The sequence below is a fragment of the Dromaius novaehollandiae genome, chromosome 8 (genome assembly GCF_036370855.1).
Source record: "Dromaius novaehollandiae isolate bDroNov1 chromosome 8, bDroNov1.hap1, whole genome shotgun sequence".
Classification (NCBI taxonomy): Eukaryota; Metazoa; Chordata; class Aves; order Casuariiformes; family Dromaiidae; genus Dromaius; species Dromaius novaehollandiae.
Window position 1 is genome coordinate 42,594,110 of NC_088105.1, and position 21,142 is coordinate 42,615,251.

General features: G+C 36.1%; 1 protein-coding gene across 1 annotated transcript in view; it reads left to right on the forward strand.

Annotated features, from left to right (window-relative positions):
* The window catches only part of LOC112982259 (serine/threonine-protein kinase TNNI3K), a 130,732-nt gene that overhangs the window by 50,325 nt on the left and 59,265 nt on the right, over positions 1 to 21,142 (forward strand). Inside the window, exons 10-19 of the mRNA XM_064516367.1 lie at positions 5,882 to 6,026; positions 6,118 to 6,222; positions 6,889 to 6,983; positions 8,049 to 8,198; positions 11,080 to 11,166; positions 12,438 to 12,494; positions 13,581 to 13,673; positions 13,759 to 13,816; positions 13,924 to 14,118; positions 14,467 to 14,571. Of these exons, the coding sequence (XP_064372437.1) occupies positions 5,882 to 6,026; positions 6,118 to 6,222; positions 6,889 to 6,983; positions 8,049 to 8,198; positions 11,080 to 11,166; positions 12,438 to 12,494; positions 13,581 to 13,673; positions 13,759 to 13,816; positions 13,924 to 14,118; positions 14,467 to 14,571 (1,090 nt within the window). The remainder of the gene's footprint in view (positions 1 to 5,881; positions 6,027 to 6,117; positions 6,223 to 6,888; positions 6,984 to 8,048; positions 8,199 to 11,079; positions 11,167 to 12,437; positions 12,495 to 13,580; positions 13,674 to 13,758; positions 13,817 to 13,923; positions 14,119 to 14,466; positions 14,572 to 21,142) is intronic.

A 21,142-nucleotide genomic window follows, 5' to 3' on the forward strand; every position in this document is an offset into this window, starting at 1 on the left:
AAAAAGGAAGAGACGTTCACTCACTATAACAAGGCAGTAGGAGACTCACTATCAGTTAAATAATTTATTTCAAAAGGAAAAGAATTTAGGACACCATTGAAGATTCTTTGTTTTAAAATCAGTATGTTCAGCACTGGAAAAAGCAAAGGAGAGTGGAAGCCAGAAGTCTTTTACTCACAAAGTAGCATGCTTTGAAACTTGCAATATAGCACTGGAGAAACAACTTTTAAGTGCTTGTGAATTAGTCTGGAGAAATTTTGGCAGTATTCTGTGCAGACCGGTAATCTGTGTCATGAACTTGAACGATTTCTTTTAACATAGCCTGATTGGTCATTCAGCTCTGAGGCCATGGCAACTGAAGAAGAAAAACAGTGACCACTGAATCAGACTGAAAAGGTCAGAATACTGCTGAAATATATCAACATTTACAATTAAAGAATAGCCAAAGTTCTTCAACCACTATATACATACATATGTATGCATATATATATATGTATAAATGTACCATCCATGTATATATAATCACAAATGTTCATAGTTTATACATGCTTGTATATAAAACCAATATGTTGCAAGTACAGTCAGATTTCCAGATGCTACTCTCATAATCTATTTACATAGCATTACTAAGGATTTAATGTAAACACTACAGGGAAGGGCTGTTTAGTGAATGACTAAGTAAATGCTGTATATTTTCAAGAATCATATTAGGCCTTTCAAGCACATTTCTTCAGGTATTGATCAGATTCTTTTAAGCTCTCAATTCATTTTGAGCCCATTAATAGATCTCGAAGACTGATTTGCTATTACAAGTTACTATCACTTAAAATGACTGACATCGGTTCACAATTTGGGATTTATTCTTGTGTGCTAGTAGCTTTTTTCTAGGATGATTGTAACAAGAAAAACAAAGAGAAGATCATTCTTTTTCATTGAAGTAGAAAAGCCATTTTGTTAGAATGAAAAATCATCAGTATTCCTAAACAACCAGTCTCTTTCTTCATTTCATTGGATTGAACTTAGAAGTTATTTCATCTCCTTCTTGCTTTTTTTGTAGATACCTTATGCTTACCTCTACACCCGGCTCTTCTATATATATTTTCTAAGAAGAAACATTCAGTAACGTATTTTAGATCCAGATGAGTCACTGTTTTTAACAGTTACCTGGGTATAGTCTTGACCTTGAAAGATACATTGTCAAGCTGAGTCCTTTAGGTAATCAGAAGAGTACGTGTTTAGGTCTCAGAAGCATTGACTTTTGGATCAGGCTCTTCCCATGAAGAAAATCTCCCATTAGAGAGGTTACAGCATGAAACAATGCTGGCAGAGTCCAGCATTGGACTTGGGACTGGAGCCATTTGAGCCAGCTGTTTCCTTTATGTAGCTTTACTGTCTTTGGTAATCTTTTGAGGGACCAGAGCATTGCATCTACTAGCAATAGACCATACTTATCAGTACCATAATTTCTCTGATTTCAGGAGATCTTGATCTTGGAACTAGAGAATATGTAAGCTTAGAGTTTGATTCTGAGTAGTGAAAAAGAAAGTCCAAATCATCTAATTACTTGGTGTTTCTCAGTCTCATCTGCCACTCATATGGAGGAAGGTAAACTTGATTATTGAAATTAAAAATCTGTGGTTTTGGTCTACTGTAGTGTTACCAGCTGACCTGATTTTACAACCACACTTCCTCTGCTGGTTTCCCAATACTCCAGCGGAAAAAAGAATGGGAGAATGAAGGTTCATTTTCTAGAATTACTAATAATTTAGAATTATCAATATGTCTCATTCTTTCTTAAGTTCCATTCCTTTGAAATCAGGGAGGGGTCTGGAAATAATTGTTTCTCAAATGCTTAAATTTCTAATGTAGAAGTTTGCATGACTTCAAAAATATTTCTTTCAAAATGAAAGAAAAAGTTAACTTTTTAAAAATCCATACTATAGCCTAATGAGATGCCTAAGAAACAGAGTATCTACAAACCTAGAAAACTAGTTGGTGGCCAGGAAACAGGCATTTCCTTTGCTTCGCATAAGTTAAATGCTATTTTTATTATTCTTCAAATTAGTGGCTGTGTTTTGTCATATAGATTTCTTTCAGGGACCACATGATATAAAATACATTTTTTGTCTTAATAACTCCTATGGCTTTGAATAAAATTTGTAAGCTTTCAGGACTGTCGAGCTACCTAGAATTGCAACTGCTCTTTTTAAAAGTCTCTTTGAAAATCATTGCCACCTCTGCCAATTACAATCAATTTTAAATTAAAGAGCAGATTTTGAAATTAACAATCCAGGCATATCCAGTTATGCTTCTCTGAATACCAACCTATTTAAACAGTTATCACTCATCGGCACTTGGGCAGTTTCCCTTATTTCTTTAAACTGAGCTTGCGCTGCCTTTTTTTTCATTCTTTTCCTATTTGAAATTGTCTCACCTGTTATTTTCTACCAAAGTAACTTCTCAGTCTTAAGGAAAATTTTTATAGTACTCCTTTTTATTCCAGATGAGAATTTATCATTTGCTCATTTTTGCTGTTTACTTGTGAGGCAACACAATTTTAATTCTCTGACTTTCATGGCAGTTGCACCTTCTATCCTAGATCTAATATAAAAATACTTTAATTAAAATCTCAAGTTGAAGGTTTCTTCTGTACTCTTCTTTACTAATTTGTGAATCAGTATGATGTACTTTTTGAAATAACTCTCTTCTAATGTCGTTTAGACTGATTTTTCATTCTGAACTTCTCCATTTTGAAACAATGTTCCAAGTTACCTATCATGTTTCATTTAGCAATCAAAAAGCTATCGATTAAAATTAAAAAAAATCACCATCCCTGTTGTAGTTACATATCCTTCCAGAGGAAAAGCAAATTGTTTACAAGACTGATAGCATTTGAAACTGCATAAATAAAGGAGAAGAGGTATGTTTCCTTTCTCTGTCTCTTACACCCTTTGTGTTGTAGAATCTCATGGCCCTGAGACCTTTGATGTCCTTCAGGCCATTCTGTGGGTACAGATTCTAAAACTTTGACATTTATTATTATAAAATTTTGACATTTATTTCCCTCTTATTTATGTCACTTCAGAATGAATCTCTGTCTGGTACCACATCATAATAAAAAATAAAGGCTAACATGTCAGAGGCATCCAAATAGTGAAGAAGAATTTTAGAATAGAGAAATACAATGGTTTACTTTTGTCTGCTCCTTTTAATATAAGCCCCTGGGGAAGGCTGGTGGGAACAGTTAATGAAATCCGAGAGCTTAATATAATAATAATTTGAAAGCTTAATATAAATTTCAAGAATACCTTTTTCGTCTTTTTGCCTGAAACATAATTTGTCCTTGGAACTCTGTCACTAGACATCGATGAAATTGTAAGCTTAGCACCGTTTAAAGGATTTCCTATATGTGTGGGCATTCACCATTGCTTCAGAAAGGTTTTAAAACAAGAGTTTATTTAAACATTCATTGCTCCTTATAGTCACAGAAAAACAAGACAAGAAGGAACCTCAGAATGTCATTTGGTTTATCCCCCTCTCCCAAGGAGGGTCAGGTAAATAAAAGAATCATTCCTCAAGATGTTTGTCTAAGTTATGCTTAAAAACCTGCCTAGTACAAGTTTGGACATCCTCAGTGGACACATTATTCCTTAGTAATCCAGTAATTTCTTGTAAGCTGTCTGAAAGATCAGGTGCTAGACTGAATTGAGAACAAAGTGTTAGACAAAGTAGAATGGATTTGTCGGTTCTGGTATGGCTGTTCTGTCTCCAAACATAGACTAGAAACATACTAAGAATCACAGAAGTACGTGCTGTCTTTTAAAACTGAATAAAGACCTTTTCTGAACAATGAAAACAGTATTTGTGTACCTTTGTACCAACAAAGAACTCTGCTTAGAGCCTTATCCAGTCTGTTCCTTGCTGCCTACTAGGTAAATATGGAAAAACAACACATTAAGGTATATCCATACTCGTTTCAAGCATGTCTAAGAAAGTTCCCAGGTGCTGGAGCATAATTGCCTATACTGCAGACAGTTTGAACGGTCCCTGGTATGGATGTGGTCCAGGTTAGCTGGCACTCTCCCAAACAACTCCTGTCTATGAGTCAAGGCGCATTCTAGGGACCGTTCCCCACTAGGCAGTTTGCATGCAGCTACCGTATTTTGGAAACCAGAAAAGTTTGGTACCTTAGACACCAGCAGTTCTGTGACACTTGGCCTCAGTGCTAGGAATGTTACCAGGCATGTTGATATTACTAGTATTCGTACAGCCATAGTCTCTTACTGCTCACTTCAGAATAACTGTTCTCAATGATAGTTATTTTTATGTTATTCTGCTGCAGAATTATTTCTTAAATAGATTTTCATTAGAAGAAATGTGTATTATCAGTTTGCTACACTAACATAACAGCAATCAAAATTACATGGTTTCAGAAATGTAAGTCTGCTTCTGCATAACTGAAACAAGATTTTGATCTAACAAATCACTTTGTGATATGTATCTAACTGCTTCGTTGAATTGGGACCCAAAGCTTCAAAAAAGAATCTTGGTCTGACTGAAAGCCAGTGGAATCAAGTTTTTACAATGAATTTTTTGAAATTCACTCCTGGTATTGTCTACCTCACAACTGCCCAACTATCCCCCCCAAAATTTTTGGCTGTATCAGCTAAGAGTCTAAGAAATGGCATCAAATTAAAATCCTTGGTGCATTTATGCTTATTTGAGAGGTATTTAGAGTGAATTTGTTTTAGTTTTCTCCTGCTTTTTAATTCATGCTGCTGTGTGGTGACTAAAGCAACTGTTTTTGCAGATGAAGGATACAATAATTGGTCTAAGGCAATTTAGAAAAAAATACTTTTACCTTGTATTTTTGATAAGTTGTGCACTACATAGAGAGTGCATGATTTTGTGATGTAAAAATCATTGTCGCTCACTAGAAGGCCAACCATCTTAAACAGAATAAAATCTTCATATCACACAGTTTGTTTTCCATGTGGAATTATATTCAACCAGCAGAGATAAATAGCACACCTGCCCAACAATAGTATACTAATTCTGCCCATTCTTACATGTAGTTTCATGTTATACAAAAGAAAACTCCCATTTTCTTCGATATCCAGTAAGAAAAGTGAAGTGTATATATAATCAAATTTGCAGGTGAGGTAACATTCAGCAAAACAGAAATATTGGAAATCCAGAAGTTTGAATAAATTCTCCCTCTTTTTTTTTGCCTTTCATTCATTAACATTTTAATAATGGCTATAAAAAGTATATCCTTGTTTTGCCTCCTTTATTTTGTTTAAATTTATTCTTCTCTCACTGTATGACTAATCTTATTCCTTGATTCTGCCATTGGTACTCAAGGAAGCTAATATATTCTTTTAAAAACATGGATTTTCCTCTCCTAAAAGCAGCAATGAAATATTTTTCTTCCCAGTATTTATGATAAATGACTACACATGCATTCATTTGGCATAAGTCAGTGGGTTGCTTATTTGGAGTAAGTAAGTCAGTGGGTTGTATGTACTAACTACACATCTTATTTTTGTTTCACGTGGTAATGTTGTTCTTGTTCTTTCTAAGGGTCATTTATAACTGTTGTTTCATTCAGGGAAAGCTACACCAAAACATTCAATATGTCTGCTACTGCAAAAGCAATTATACCCTAAGTCCAAAAAATGGTACTGACAATGTATTACAGATGATGCTGAGTAATATGGTTTTGATCTATAAAAGCTCACAGAAACGTCAGTTTTAAAGAAACAGGCTTAGAAATATTTCATAATACATATGCACACCACATAAGCATTGCTAAATATCCAGAACAACCTACATTAAGTATAAAATACTTTCTTTGGTCTCTTTCTGGGTCAAATGACAGTGAATGCTCAGGACAATGAAGATCATGTTCCTCTGCACTTCTGCTGTCGATTTGGACACCATGAAATTGTAAAGTTCTTACTCCAGAGCAGTTTTGAAGTTCAACCCCACGTGGTTAATATCTATGGAGACACACCTTTACACCTGTGAGTTGTGTGGAAAAGCTCTGTTTTGTTTTGTTTTAGCCTGATTAGGAAGTTGGCGTTCTTAATAGCTCTTTACTTACTTCATCTTCAGCGCTTGTTACAATGGGAAGTTTGAAGTTGTCAAGGAAATTATCCAGCTCTCAGGAACAGAAAGTCTCACTAAAGAAAATATATTCAGTGAAACGGCTTTCCACAGGTGAGATGCTTTTAAAATGCCGCTAGCAATAGAACTCCACTTACAGGTGCATGCAATACAACACCTGAAATAACAAATGTCTCACTAACAGCCAGATGAGGAGCAAAGTAGTGAGCTTGACATGGATGTTAAGTTTATACCTTGAGACACAGGAGAGAACATGGAGTAAGAGGTAGAACCAGATAGTAACTAAGGAGACAGAGAGCAAGGGAGAGGGAGAAATTTTGGAATGGCATCAGTGTCATCAGTATCTTTTTGAATAGTGGTTTCTCTTTATGTCCAGTTTGAAAGCTGCGTTTGGAATGTGTTATGCCCAGAAGCCTGCTGGCTTCTAGATATTCTAACCTAGAAGTAAGGTGGCAGAAAAAAATTTGGTCATGATGCCAAAAAACTGTAAAGTGTTATTTAAGAAGCACTATGCAAAACAGAGTGTATTCATTTTTCATGGCAAAATTAATTTGTACAAAAGTAATCAGAATGTTTCTGAAACAACAGAAAAGAACATATTTGCTTTGGTGGATTAATCTTGCATTTGCACATTTCTAAAGATTCTCTACTCTGTTACTCCATTCTTATCTCTATGTAACTCTTTTGAAATCTGTGGCTACCCAAAGTATTTTGTTCTTTCATAGACTGTGGCATTTACTTTTCCTTTCGTTTTTGCAGTGCTTGTACCTATGGAAAGAACATAGAACTTGTAAAATTTCTTCTAGACCAGAATGTTGTAAGCATCAATCACCAGGGAAGAGATGGACATACAGGTAACATCATGATCCTTATTGTGTATAAGTACATATCAAACCAGCACCAGAAAGTTTGGAAGCCATACGCAATCAGGATTTCCAAGGTAATTCCCACAGCAATTTGATGATCAGCATCCCATTACCTTTCAGAGAGATCTCAACTTTTTTTGGAATATGTTTGCAAGAAGGCATAGAAGTGATGGGAATTCAGTGAGGATATGTCTGGCTCTTTAGCTTGTATGTGAATAGCAAAACCTGATGTAAGGTGGTTCTGCTGTAGTTACACTTCTAAGCAGATTTAAGAATTAGACCTAAGTGTTCTTCCGGGGACTGTGCTTTCTCATCACTCAGCAGAGCCAGTTCAGGGCATGGAGAGCATCTCCCAGGGTTATGCCTGAAAGGGACCCAGCACAATGTAGTGAACAAGTGAGCTGCAGGTGGTCTTTGCAAGAACGTTGCTCTGCATTCCAGCTGGAATTTCAGTGGAACTTAGGAGAAGGGATTTGTGTTGACTGCATTGTATTTCAAATACTGATCATGATATTGAAAGGGGGGGTGGCAGAGGAGATAAAAGTATCTGTTCTAAGAGAAAATAGGGAAAAATGAGATATGAGAGATGTACACTGAGAAGTAAAGATAAAGTGGACAGAGTGGTTGTGAAGAGCTTGGAAAACAGGAGGGAAAAAAAACGAGTCAAGATGGAGATGTGGGCAGAGGAAGAAGATTGGAGAGAGAAGCTTTGTTCAAACTGGCAAGAATGGATATAGTGTCTGAAAAGCTGCACACCTCCATTTATCTATTACAGCAAAGAAAAAAGAAAGCCTTCTATTTGCTTTTCCTCACAAAGTTGTTAAATGTGATTTGCAGGTGGTAGAGTAAATGACATGTGCTGTGTAGCAGGCAATAGATTGGTTCTTGTGGCGCAATATTTTATTTTCATCTAATGCCTCAGGTATTTTTTGGATAGTGTATTTCTTTATCAATGAAATCAATTTGCGCTTTATAGCTGTTGCTGCAAATCCTGTTATGATGTTCTGAAAATTGTGCTTTCCACAGTGACTTTTTCCTTTTCTCATGTTCTAGGATTACACTGTGCTTGCTACCATGGTCATATTCGTCTAGTACAGTTTTTACTGGATAATGGAGCTGATATGAATCTGGTAGCTTGTGATCCCAGCAGGTCTAGTGGAGAAAAAGATGAGCAGACCTGTTTGATGTGGGCTTATGAGAAAGGTATTTCAATTTTCTAGTTTCTGCTGCAAAATCCATGGAACAGTACGGCCAGGAGATCACAGCACAAAATAAACTCTCATCCCTTGTAGACTAGGAGCTCTCACCATCTGCTTCCAGCTCCTGGTATCAGGGTTTATAAAAACCAGCCCTTACATTTATCTTCTGTCAGATACTCTGTTAAACAGATTCAACACAAGCTCAGGGACAAAAGTATTTATGTATTGCTAAAATGAAAACATATAGTCTGTTCAGAAAAGGCAGTTTCTTTCTCTGGTATATGCATGAGGAGTTTCAGTTTTATTGCTGAAGGAGGCACTGCAAGGTGCTATGCATCAGAGTCACTAATCTTTAGTTCCTGCAAATATGAATTAAAGTAGGGCATTTTGCATGGTTCCTGCTATACTGTTCTGTATGTTCATTGCACATTAATTACAGCAATGCCTCAGGTTCCTGTCCTGCTTGTATTTCAATTTTCTCTGCAAATAAAAAGCTTTATTTCTTCCTGGAAATGTTTTGGATGTTCACACCCATTTATGAATTTCATCTGTGATTGATAGCCGTGATAGCCATTTGAGCTACCCTTCCCTTTATTCTTCCTGATAATGCCATTCCATGCCTCTGGACTGTGGAAGGCTATTTAAGCAGTTATGTTAAAGTCATTAACAAGTCCATGGGTTTAGTGAAGAAGTGACCCTTTTCTTTGCATTTGCCTTTATGTTAATGTAAGTGATAACACTTTTAAAGTTTAGTTCGAACATCCTCTGAGTTTGAATATCCAGAAAGCTGCCATCTGTAGAAACCTGTCCTTGACCTAAATTCCTTTGTTTTAGAGAAATATTCAAATGTATATACACTCTTTGGTGTAAGCTCACATTCTTGGCAGCTTACTGAGCAAGCAGAAGTTCTTTCCTGCAGGACCTAGATTCTGATTACAGGATTAGAGGCAGCAAAAAATCTTTCCTGCCTTTTTTATTTTCTCTGATATCCTTAATAGTTGGAGATGGGTTTTTTTTTCTGAGAGGATGGAGAGTGTTTTGGTTTTAAATGCATAAGACGGTGTTCAGAGAAGGTACTTTCTACTAATGGTGCATTCATGACTGATTTAGGTGTTATGAATGGAAGAATCATTGCAAGAAATAATGCTTTTGAAACCAGCAATGCTTAATACCCTGCAAATGACTCAATATAGAGCATTTTAAGTGGTTATGGCAGAACTAGTAGAGAGAAGGATGAGCAGGCTGTGGTTAGTTGCTCTTATTCACAGTTATTATTTTCTGATATGTTTTAGTTATGATTATTTTCTTGGTTTATTATCGATCTACTATATAATAATAAGAAGAATTGTTGTTATAAAATACATGAAAAATGCTTGGTTACTCTTTCTATGTAGTTAAGTAAATAATGATCTATTAAGACTTTTTAATACCAGTGTGATGCAGGTTTTGGAGAAAATTTTACAGACAGCCCGTTTGAAGTCACAGTTAAACCCAATAGTAAATTGCAGATTATCTTGATTAATCAGTTACTGTTATCCTTCCTTTTGGGAATATTTGTTACAGACAGAAATAGTTCACTTTCAACTAATGCACTAAATTATCATCCACTTTTATATAAGTATCACTTTATTTCTTTCCACAAATAAATCACACAAGTCATCTCAGTGGATGCAATATTTCTAACATAATGAGTAAAGTGATAAAATGGATTCTGTTAGAGCTGTTGTGAGGTTTTTGTAAGACTCTAGAAGCTCTAGCAAATATGCTTTCTGTAACTTGTGAGCTTACTGGCATTTCCCTGGCTAGTTTGTGCTCATTGTAAGCCAAAAAGCTTGCATTCATCAGGGTCTTGATGAAGAGTATCCTCAAAGAAATGCCAACAAGCTGTGCCACTGAACTGGCAGGAAATTACAACTGCTCCAAGTAAATGGAGCCAAGAGAGCTGTTGAAATGATAGGTAGCATTTGGTATGTGATCAAAGCATCATGACCTCATTCCAAATGCATCTCTTTTTCTTCTTTTCTTCCTGTTCTCATCTTTGTAAGCAGCGAACAGGAACATTTTCTGTTGGCATGGGTGTATGAATAAGCAGTGCTGAGCACAAAGCAAGAAATTGAAGATGCTATTTTTTCCCATACATTTTCTAGGGGATGGGGGAAAATGCAAGTTAAAGTTGGAGGATTATGGGACATTCTTCCCTCCTCCAAAACAATTACAACACTCTTTGTTATGAAAAACATTGTAATGTAGTAAAACCATGGATTTTATGAAAAAGCTGATATTGGAAAAATGTACAAAAATATGTAGGGAAAGCTCAGCTTTGAAAAGTTTTCAACAGAATTTTGAGCACTACCGAATGTTCAAACATCGTGCGTCAAAAATCTGAGAGATTGAGCAGGCTTGTGTGTGTACCACTCTTGTGTATACCACTCTTCTCTGCTTCCTTGCAATGAAGAATGATGAATAAAGTAGTTGTCTACCGCAATATACTGTACAAATTTTGTCCTGTTTAGGACATCAGAGCTCAAATATTTTCAGAGATTGCCTTCTCTTATAGGGCTTATTGAAGACTATTCTCAACCTCCATTTTAGGATTTCTATAACAGCGTTTTTTCTATTGCCATATATCACATCTTAATGTTATGTGGATCCATGTAAAAATAACATGCTTGTTTTTATTAGCAGGTATTTCCCTGTATTTCTGTAGTTAAGAATCATGCTATTTTTCTGATCCGTGTTACTGAACCTTTATTTATATGTTTTATAAATAGACACACTGTTCATTTTGTTAAAAATCACCTGATTTTTTATAAATCAATATAGGAAAATTAAGTCAAGATTACTGAGCTGATCTGCAAATTCATATATTTCCTTTTTTTCCTTAGGTCATGATGCCATCGTGACCCTTCTGAAGCATTATAAAAGACCTCAGGATGAATCACCATGTAATGAATACTCACAGCCTGGAGGAGGTATGGTTTGAGAAGTCACTTTTTCTCTCACTGAAGGGTCTGATCCAAAGACCACTGAAGTCTCTGGGAATGTTCCGTTGATGTCAGTGAGCTTTGCATCAGTTCTGTTTGGCACAAAGAAAATTAGTGACATGAGAATCCTCATTTTCTAGGTATCATATATCCCTCATTTACGTCAAGATTCTTCCTTTATCTTAAAACAGTTGTCACTTTGTGTTACTCGCTAGGAAGAAAAGCTAAAAGCTATGAAATGAAGATCATTCTTTAGTAATCATTCCTCATACCTTTTTACATATTTAATACCTTTGTTTAGCCATTCTCTTTGTGCTATCTATCTCTGATGTTTCTTTGATGACTGATATTCAGTATGTTTCTATATTCAGTCTCTTTCATATTTTTTAATATCTTTAGATATCTAATTCCCCCGTGGGAAGAATTAGTTACTCTTTTTGTTACAAAAATACTCATTGCTATTGGCAATTAAATAACAGATGGCAAGAAGAATGTTTGTTATTAATGCAAGCAGTGAGATAAGCTTACAGCTTTTTACAGTGTGTTGAGAATGCTGTCTGTAGAGAAGGTAAAAGTTTACATTATGCATCACAGCCTGTCCAGGTCATTGACTCTTCTAGCCACAGAATCAGAAGAATTTTATAGTCACTAGAAGGATCCATCTGATTCCTACAGGCCCAGCTCTACAGAGTAGTTTACATGTTCCAGGGTTTTGATTTAGTAAAGCTCAAGCATGTGTAAATCCATAAGGGACCAAGTTTATGCATGTATCAAAATCCATTTTGGCAGGTAGCCAACACATCCAGGTAGGTTTTTTTCATGCTAACTGTTGGAAGAACCCAGCTCCCACTTAAGCAGAGAAACAAGAGACCAAATATTTGGTACACTGTGAAAGCCGAGGTCTTCTGAAAAATCTAGTCAGTGAATTGCACAACGAAATCCACTGGCAGAACGCTTGTAAGAAATTGTTAATTTGATCTGAGTTTCTTTAAATCTCTAGCTGATGTAAAAAGCTACGTAGGCTTTTTCTATACTGATGAAGGTCAATATTGTTCCATGCAGTTAGTGAAACTATATCCAAATTACTATCACAATTGCAGCAATATAACGTCACAATCATACGTGTGTGTATGCTTATATATATTTTCATCCCCTTATTTTTTTTATTCTTTAGGCAACCATTGCCTTGCTAATTTATCAATACAGCTGCTTATATTCTCTTCAAAGGCCATAAAATTAATTCTGTTCTTTTATTTCAGATGGTTCCTATGTGTCAGTTCCATCCCCTCTAGGAAAGATTAAAAGCATGACTAAAGGTATTTTCAATGACAACGGGAAAATCTAAGTTTTACGGTCATTTACCCAAAGTGTTTGTCAGCCTGAACCTACTATATAAGATTCATTATTCCTGGATATTTTTTGTTCCGAAATGCAATGATGTGTATAAGCAGCAGCTATATTTCCGTAGGATAATCTTAGGAAGCTTTACTTAGCTTGATTCTTTTCCTTTTCAGTTTCTGCAGAGGTGCTCAGCACCTCATCATGACAAGTCCCCTATTTGTCTTATTTTCATTTGCTTTTAAAAAAATGCTCAATTTTTTGTCACTTTGTTTTGGGGAAAAGGGTGTGTTTGTGAATTAGTACTAACGAAATGCATATGAATCTCTGAATGCAAGCAAATCTCTAACTGAACTCTGCTGTAAAATGCTTGGGTTACCTTCAAAAGAAAAATTCTGTCCAAAAATAAATAGCGTTATACTGAAACTAGTATAGACAAAGCATTCAGATACATATTTACACTTTTAAGTATTTCATTTTTTTGTGGTCCTTTCAAATTTCCACTGCAAATGTTCACTCTGGATGTACTCAAATGCTTTTATCTTTTTCTTACCAGTATTAAAATGTTCCACTTAGAAGTATTCTGATAAACTACAATTGAGCCATACAGATCAACAAGGTAGAGAAGTTTGCTGAGTATATTAAGTTGCACATCAAAATTCAGATTCCACGTGTCACTGATGAGTAGATCAGACCTGGAATAGCATTGATAGCATTGGTAATGAGCACTAATCATTCAGAAAAAAGGAACTAATTCTCTCTATAAAGGATTTTATGGAACCCTCACATGATCCAGGCAGAATATGATAATGGGACAGTGTTGATCAGTGATAAGATTTTAAAGCCAAGAAACCCTGAGGCAGCTGTAATGTTGCAAAACTTTGTTTATTATTGGGGATTATTGTAGGTCCTGAAAGAAAAAGGGATAGGAATACCAGTCAACCAATTTACAGGGGGAAAATCAGCTTTTACTGTGCAGTGTTTTTTGTGAAGTTAAGTACTTTTATCTTTCCCTTCCCCATGACCCTGCATTTTACAGATAGGGTAACAGTTTTCTTTTGCAGAAAAGGCAGATGTTCTTCTCCTACGTGCTGGTCTGCCATCACATTTCCATCTTCAGCTCTCTGAAATAGAGTTCCATGAGATCATTGGCTCAGGTATCAGAAATAAGAATGCGTCCATTTATTATGTCTGATGTTCACAAGAAATATCTTTATGCTTATTTATTTTAAATTGTTTTAGGGTCTTTTGGAAAAGTATATAAGGGACGATGCAGAAATAAAATTGTAGCAATCAAACGGTAAGTTTCTCAAAGACTTTTGCATTTCATTTAGTTAATGCCCTAGTCTGAAATACAAAAAAAAAGATTTTTTTGCCATACTGTTTTCTCCTCCTTTAAACTCTAAGCTATCGAGCCAATACCTACTGTTCCAAATCTGACGTGGACATGTTTTGCCGTGAAGTTTCCATACTCTGCCGACTGAATCATCCATGTGTCATACAGTTTGTTGGAGCTTGCTTAGATGACCCAAGTCAGTTTGCTATAGTCACTCAGTATATTTCTGGAGGATCACTCTTCTCCCTGCTTCATGAACAGAAGAGGTATTCTATTCATTCTTTGCATGGGCTTATGATACAGAATTCTGAAAACTAGTAAATCTATGCTGATGCAGATTTATTCATTGTAAACAAATAGTGAAAGGAGCACACTATAAAATTTGTGTCTTTGATTCAGATTATTTGGTATACAAGGGAAATTAGTAAGTAACCACAATTATCCTTTGGTTGTTATTATTTTACACTATGTATTTTTATATTACATACATTATAAAACATTATTTTGTATTTAAAACAGTTAAAAAGGCTCCATGATTTACAGATAATGATTTACAGATAATTTTTGGTCTGTCTGTAAATTTTGAGTAATGTTATAATTCTTTAAAAATCTAGGACGCTTGACCTTCAGTCTAAATTAATCATTGCTGTAGATGTTGCCAAAGGTATGGAGTATCTTCACAATCTCACACAACCAATCATACATCGTGATTTGAACAGGTATGTTTCTTTCTTTATTCTAAAAATTCATGGCATATGAAGCATCTAAATAACAGCAATGGTCTGCAATCTCTTCTATCCTTGCAGACTCTTTTAACTGTATAATATCTCAGTGACACTGATGGAGCTTGGAGGAAGGTCTGCTTGCATAGGTTGGAGTAGGGACTTGGGGCCTGATGCTTTCACATTTACTGGTGGCTTTAATACGTTTTATTTGAATGACTGGACACATAATCAACTTTATGCTAATAACAATTTCACTGATAGATGTCTTATCTAAAATTTGCAAAATATGTACTTCTTATTTGTATCTTGCAGGATAGCCATTTTACAATTTATGCAATGTAGTATATTCCCCAGTATAGTTGTTTGAATCCAAAACATTATTTAGTAAGGTGGTCATTTCACCTACTTTTATCCCTCTAAAAGGTAGATGCTTAATCTAAACTAATCATAGTCTCTCTAAAGTCAATGCAGAAAGAGACGTCAAGAAGGTAATCCCACCCTTTTGTCTTAGGTGCCCATCTTGAAATGGGAGGAATCTTGGATGAGCCTGTGTTTGTTACAGGGGGAAATACAGCCAGCTAGTTTAGATTAACTGCCTGTTAGACTGAGAGTTATGTTAGATAAATCCCAGCCCAGGAGCAGCTGACAATGCCACTGGCAAAGTAGTCAGAGAGAGTTTACATGACGGTTACCCAGATTCCCCTCTGTAGCTGAAACTGAACTGGAAGAAACCTCACTGCTAACATAGTTTCTACTATATACATACCGCCAGAAGTCACATTTATTTACTGAACTGTAATTTTCGTTTAAGGATTCTGTTAAAAACTACAGTATCTCCTCATATCTGTCCCTCCAATGTCCAGTTGTTGCTAGAAAAAGGAAACAAATTCTCTACTGACTGGAATATTGTTGTGTCATGTCTACATGAGAAATCACTTAGACTAGCAAATCTGCAATACCTTCTGCTCTGGAATTGGATTAACCAAAATTACATATACACATATTTAAACAAGGGCAACTAAACAAAGGGAATTAGTGCTGAATATCTATTGCACTTTATAGCCATGTTAGTTTGCTTGGAAATAGCTTCTGCATGTATACAAGCAGCATGATACAAAACCTACAGAAAGAACTTAAAAAACTAGGATGCAGGGAGTTACAAAATGGATTTTCTTCAGTGTCAGACATACATGTAATTTTTTCCATGTTTTTTTCTACTTTTTTACTGCTTATTTTAAATAGAATTACAGAAGTGTTCCTTTCTGCTTATATCTCCAGTGACCAGTAGTACAGAGTTGTGATAAAATAATAAGGAACTTTCTCCTGCATCTTGCTCTAAGTTTTCACTTCCTGGTGCTACTGGGAGCTGCATTGAAAGGTTCCTTGTGAAAGTTATTCTTTCTTTTGGGAAAAGGAAGTAGATTTTTCCCTTTGCTGAGTGAAGCAGTAAACTGAGTATGAGTCAATGCCCAGTTCAGAGCGCTGATATCAAATTCTGAAAAAAAATTGGAGCAGCAGGCATTTTCTGGAAATGGTCATTGACATCTTCAAAAGAGCAATACGGTTTTTACATGTGAGAATTTCTGTTCTGCTTACTTGCTTCAAGTGTACCTAAACTGACAACACTATACAAAGGACACCTATAAAGGAAGGGTTTTCACATGTAATATTTATACTTTATAAATGGGAGTTTTCCTGGGATTTAAAAGCATAACATGAACAAGATGAAAATGTAAGAACAGTCATAGGGTGACTAACTCAGGCCACCTAACTCAGTATCCTGTCTCTGGCAGTGGCCCACAGAGACAAATTTGAGAGCCAAGCCTGGGTATAATGATGCTGTGTTGAATTCTCTCCATGGTCCCCAAAAACTTTTGGTTCAGCAGCTCCTTGCAACAGTGGCACAAATGCTACCCACTGGTTTCCAGCAGAAGCCTAATTCTCCCTGAAAGTACCAGCCTTGTCATGTGAGATAAATGCTTCGTTCAAACGGGCATTTTTTTAATGAAATACCTACTCTTGAAGTCAAGCTATGATGTTAAAGTCAAATGTTTTGTTTAACAAAAGAATGATCCTATTTGTGATTAAGAAAGGAAAAACATCCCTGCAGACTGAAGAGGAAAATTAGGCCACTAATGCTAAGAAGCTGTTATTTTTTATTTTAGTTTGAAAAATGCAGTCTTACAGACCACATCTTTTAAGCCAGTCTTCTGGGTTTTATGTGCTGTAAGTTAGCGAAACTGGCACAACTTCTGCTTTATACTTTGTCCCCAAATTTTATCACACCTTGCTTTGTTTGCCTTCCCCAATGTATGAGCGCAACTATCTGTGCATGTTAAAACGTCTTCAAGGATCCAAAAATGTCTACTGTGTTAAGAACTGCCAATTGCATACCCAATTGCTTGATTTATATGTGCAGATACAGTGTTTGTGTTTGGATGTGATGAATGTATGATATTTGGAAGGATGCCGATGTAGACTTTTTATTCATTTGGGTTAATGGACTATAGGGACATTTGACTATGTGGAGGCTTAATTAAAGTATATTAATATAAGCTTTATTTTGCATTTTTACTATAGCAGAATTAGGTGAAATTTGTCTGTTGAAGCATATTTTATATGCATTTTGGGTTGACTAAAGATTTTCAGAAAACATATCAATTACCAAAATTCTTTTAGTCTAAAAAAGCCTAAACCAACATTTTAGAGGCCTTGAAATGCTTAGTTTTGACATTTTAAATGATTTTTTCTACTCTTCCTTTCAGAACAATATTTTTTAAAATATACTTCTATTTACTCAAATCTCAAAAAATAAAAGTGAAAAATGAAATGTTTCATCTTTATATGAACAAAAATGGTTTTGTTGACCAGAAATGTCTGTTCCCCATTTTTTATTTTACAAGGCTATGTTCCATAAAATCTTCTGAGTCACCCCAAAATGAAACAGTCCATAAAAATCGCTTATTCACTCAGTTCCATTGATTAGTAGAAGAACAACACTGATGTTAGGACAAAATCCTAAGTGAAATTCAAATCCTTATCTAATACATTTTGTGGTAATTACAGTTCATTATCGAATGATTTGACTGCAGAGTTCTGCAGTAAACAGTTCTGACTGGTAGAATTCAGGTTACAGGGAAATCCTAAAAAGGGAGAAAGAACAAACTGTATAAAAGTGTCTCCTAACACAGAAAGCTGTGTTTTCCATCTGACCCATTAGGGGAAATCTCTCTGGCATAGGTGTGTCTGTTCGCTATCGCCCATTGTTATCTGTACAATTTCTGTATTCTTGCTTAGCTTTATAAATAGCATCTGTCTCAGGTACAAGCTGTCAGTGCAACGCTGATCCCTGTGGAAATCCTCCTCCTTCGTTTTTACCAGCTGAAGGATGTTTAGGCATTCTGCAGTGCGATCAGGCAGTCGGAGACCTCTCCGCTCTCACCTTAGCCTTCGGCATGGAGACAGGCAGGACACTCCTTTAGAAAGGCCTGTGCTCTCCACTCTGCTGCACTTAGCTACATCTACCTTGGCAGAGCACCCTTAGGGAATCCCAGAAAGTCAGTGAGGCATGATACTCCCTTTTTGCAACTGTCGGCTATTCTTAGCCAGGCAGTGCTTTTGGTACATAAACGTTGCACCTCTCGATCCTCTGAAATAGTTTCAAATGTTTTTGCCACAGCTGGCAGCGAACTGTTTGGTCGCTGATTTCCTGGTGTATTGCTGCTCCCTTGTATTGCTGCTTTCTAGTCTTCAGGGATATGTCCGGAATTAAGTCAGCTTTTGAAAGTGTCAGCTAATACTTCAGTTTCTGTCTGCTAGTCTCACTTTTTTCCTTGGATACGGAATTTGCTCAGTCCTGACAGCTTGTCATTTTAAAGATTTTATAATCTTTTAGTAACAGAGATAATGAAATGCTGAACACTTAATTCATTGGTTCCTGTCCTTGTTGATTAGGTTTCTCATATAGGCAAGTACTTTCTTCTACTGCCTTAGAAAGATAGATACAAATATTTTTAATATGTCTGTTTTTTTTTTTAATTTTCCATTTGTAAATTCTCAATTTTATTTTCAAATTATTACAAATTCCCAGCTCATGAATGCTGTAAAGAAGATCTCGACACTGGAAAGAGAGTTTATACATTAACCTTTCTTCCTCAAAAAAATGGGTAGCTGTTGCTAAGAGCACCACAGCTCCACTAGTACTAGATACTATTGGAAATGTTAAAGAAAAAAGCTGGTTTAGGCCAGACTTTAGTGACTGTCTAGATTTTAAAGTATAAGATAGATTCACTAAGATTTGCTTTCCAAAAAGCAACCTGGATATCATTCTGTGAAAAAGGGTGGAAGAATGGCTTCTTACTACCCTTTTTTCCCTTATTGTACAACCCTAGTTTCTGCAGTGCATAACACATATATCCACCAGCTTTTCTCCTCCTTCTTGCATTTGAGATTCCCCTGTCCTCACCGCACTGGCTCTGACTTCATACATGTCATCCACTTCCTCACTGTCTCTTGTGAGTGTTCTTCATATACCCATATCCTCCTTCCTTTCACAGTTTTTTTGCAGGCTGCCAAATTGTAGAGCTGAAAGGGAGACACAATCTTTTGAAGAAAGTTAAGAATTCTTGTCTCCATTGTGTTGCAAGCCAAAAGCCCCATGTCTGTATGTCACAATCTAAGTAACGGTTTTAGGACAGCAAAGATCCAGACCTCATGGTTCAGCTTTATACCTTATCACTACTGTCTGTTAGAAAAATAGTTCTGCACTGAAAGATTTTAAATAATGTTTTCCACAAAAACAGCATTCACCAGAAAGCCAGAGAGCATATCATTGCCTCACAGAACTTGTGTCAGATGTATTTGTGAGGGTCAAAAGATAATTTGCTGTAATGACATCAGTGTGGCTGATGTGTGGTGCTGAGAGAAGCTTAACTTCTGAAACTTTTTAGTGTAAAAGTAGAAGTCATGTTTTCAGCATGAGTCCCAGTCAGCCCACAGACACAATTACCAGATGAAAATACATAGAACTGAAGAGAAAGACCAAGAGTGAAAGTCTGAACCTCTTGTGTTAAGTTTTGTCAGTGGCTTCGTGGGAGCCTTAACATTTTTTAGCTTAAATTTTCATATCACTTGTAACCCTCCTTGTGAGTTCTGAAATCTAGTGTAATACACATAATACATTAAATGAATCTGCAACATTGCTTGACAGAGCTGAGAAGAAAAAGAAATAAATGAAATGTCTCTACCCTGAACAAAGGGTTATCTTTCTACCATTTTGACAATAATTGGGAGTTTTATTTTGCTTTCCAGTTCTGTAAAAAATAAGTTCTGACAGCCATCAGCATTGGTGACGTATACCATTATTACTACTTACATCAAGTCTTACATTAGCAAGGGATTGTAGCCACAATGATTATAGTACTTCAATAAAAAAGAGACCATTTTCGTATCAATTTAGTTTAAGCCAAAACAGCTGAACATGATTGGACTGAGCTTTTGAGCGACTAACCTTCATTTGGTGGCTCTAACAGTCTGTAAAATGTTTCTGAGAGCCAGCTTAGTGTTACAGATGAAAGAAAGGATGGAAGCCTGGTGGTAATGGGGATGGTGTCTGCAACTCCTCTTTGTTATAAAATCCCCTTATAAAATCTTAAAATAGCAGTTGCCTTTCATTAAATCTACACTGTATTAAAGGTAGAAGGATCTTTTCATGGCCCTGTTCTTTGGAAAAGGAACACATACTGAATACACTTTGCCTGTCTCTTGCCCTGAGAGAAACCCTTGCCTCTGGCAGGCCCACAGAAGTACTTGCTTTTGTAAAAACCAGGATGATTGCACACTTCTGATTCCTTTCTAATGCTTTTCCTTCTACTGTTTCATGAAGAGAATGAAAAGGGATGCTTGGTCTCACCATTTCAAACTTTGTGTAGCCTTAGCAGAAGACAATTTAGTTCTGATTCTGCTGAATTCATTATTAACCTTCTGTCAGCTCAGATGAAGTTTCTCTTGCTGTATTTCTCAAATCAGGGGCTTAAGAGTTCCTTTCTCTTCATCTGTGGTTTTCAAATTTCCAAGTGCCATTGAGGCAAAAATAGCGTTTGTGAGCTGTATCTTCTAAGCCTTATTTCTATGGGTTGTATTTTCTTACTTTAGAAAAGAAAAATTAGTAACCATAGTGTTCACCAAAGGTGCCAGACTGACGACAACCCTTCCAGAGACTATCCTCTGCTTTTCAGATATGTTCGTACACTCAGTACCAAAATAGGCATTTCCACATTACTTATGGATGGACTTCAGGACTTATGGATGCCATATATAGAAAGAGTGAGAAGGTTTGTTTATTGATTTCTTGGCTTCTGTGCAAAAACTGTCAAACCAGTTCTTAACTACGCTTATCATCAGCCTGGGTTTATTCAGAGCCTATACATCCCTTGAACAGATTGAAGGTAAGGTTAGCAATCAATACATTTTCTTCATATTAAGAAATTAATTCTGGTCACTACTGACAAAGGCCAAATTTAAATGAGACCACAGAAAAATCTGTAGTTTTGTATGATTCATGTTT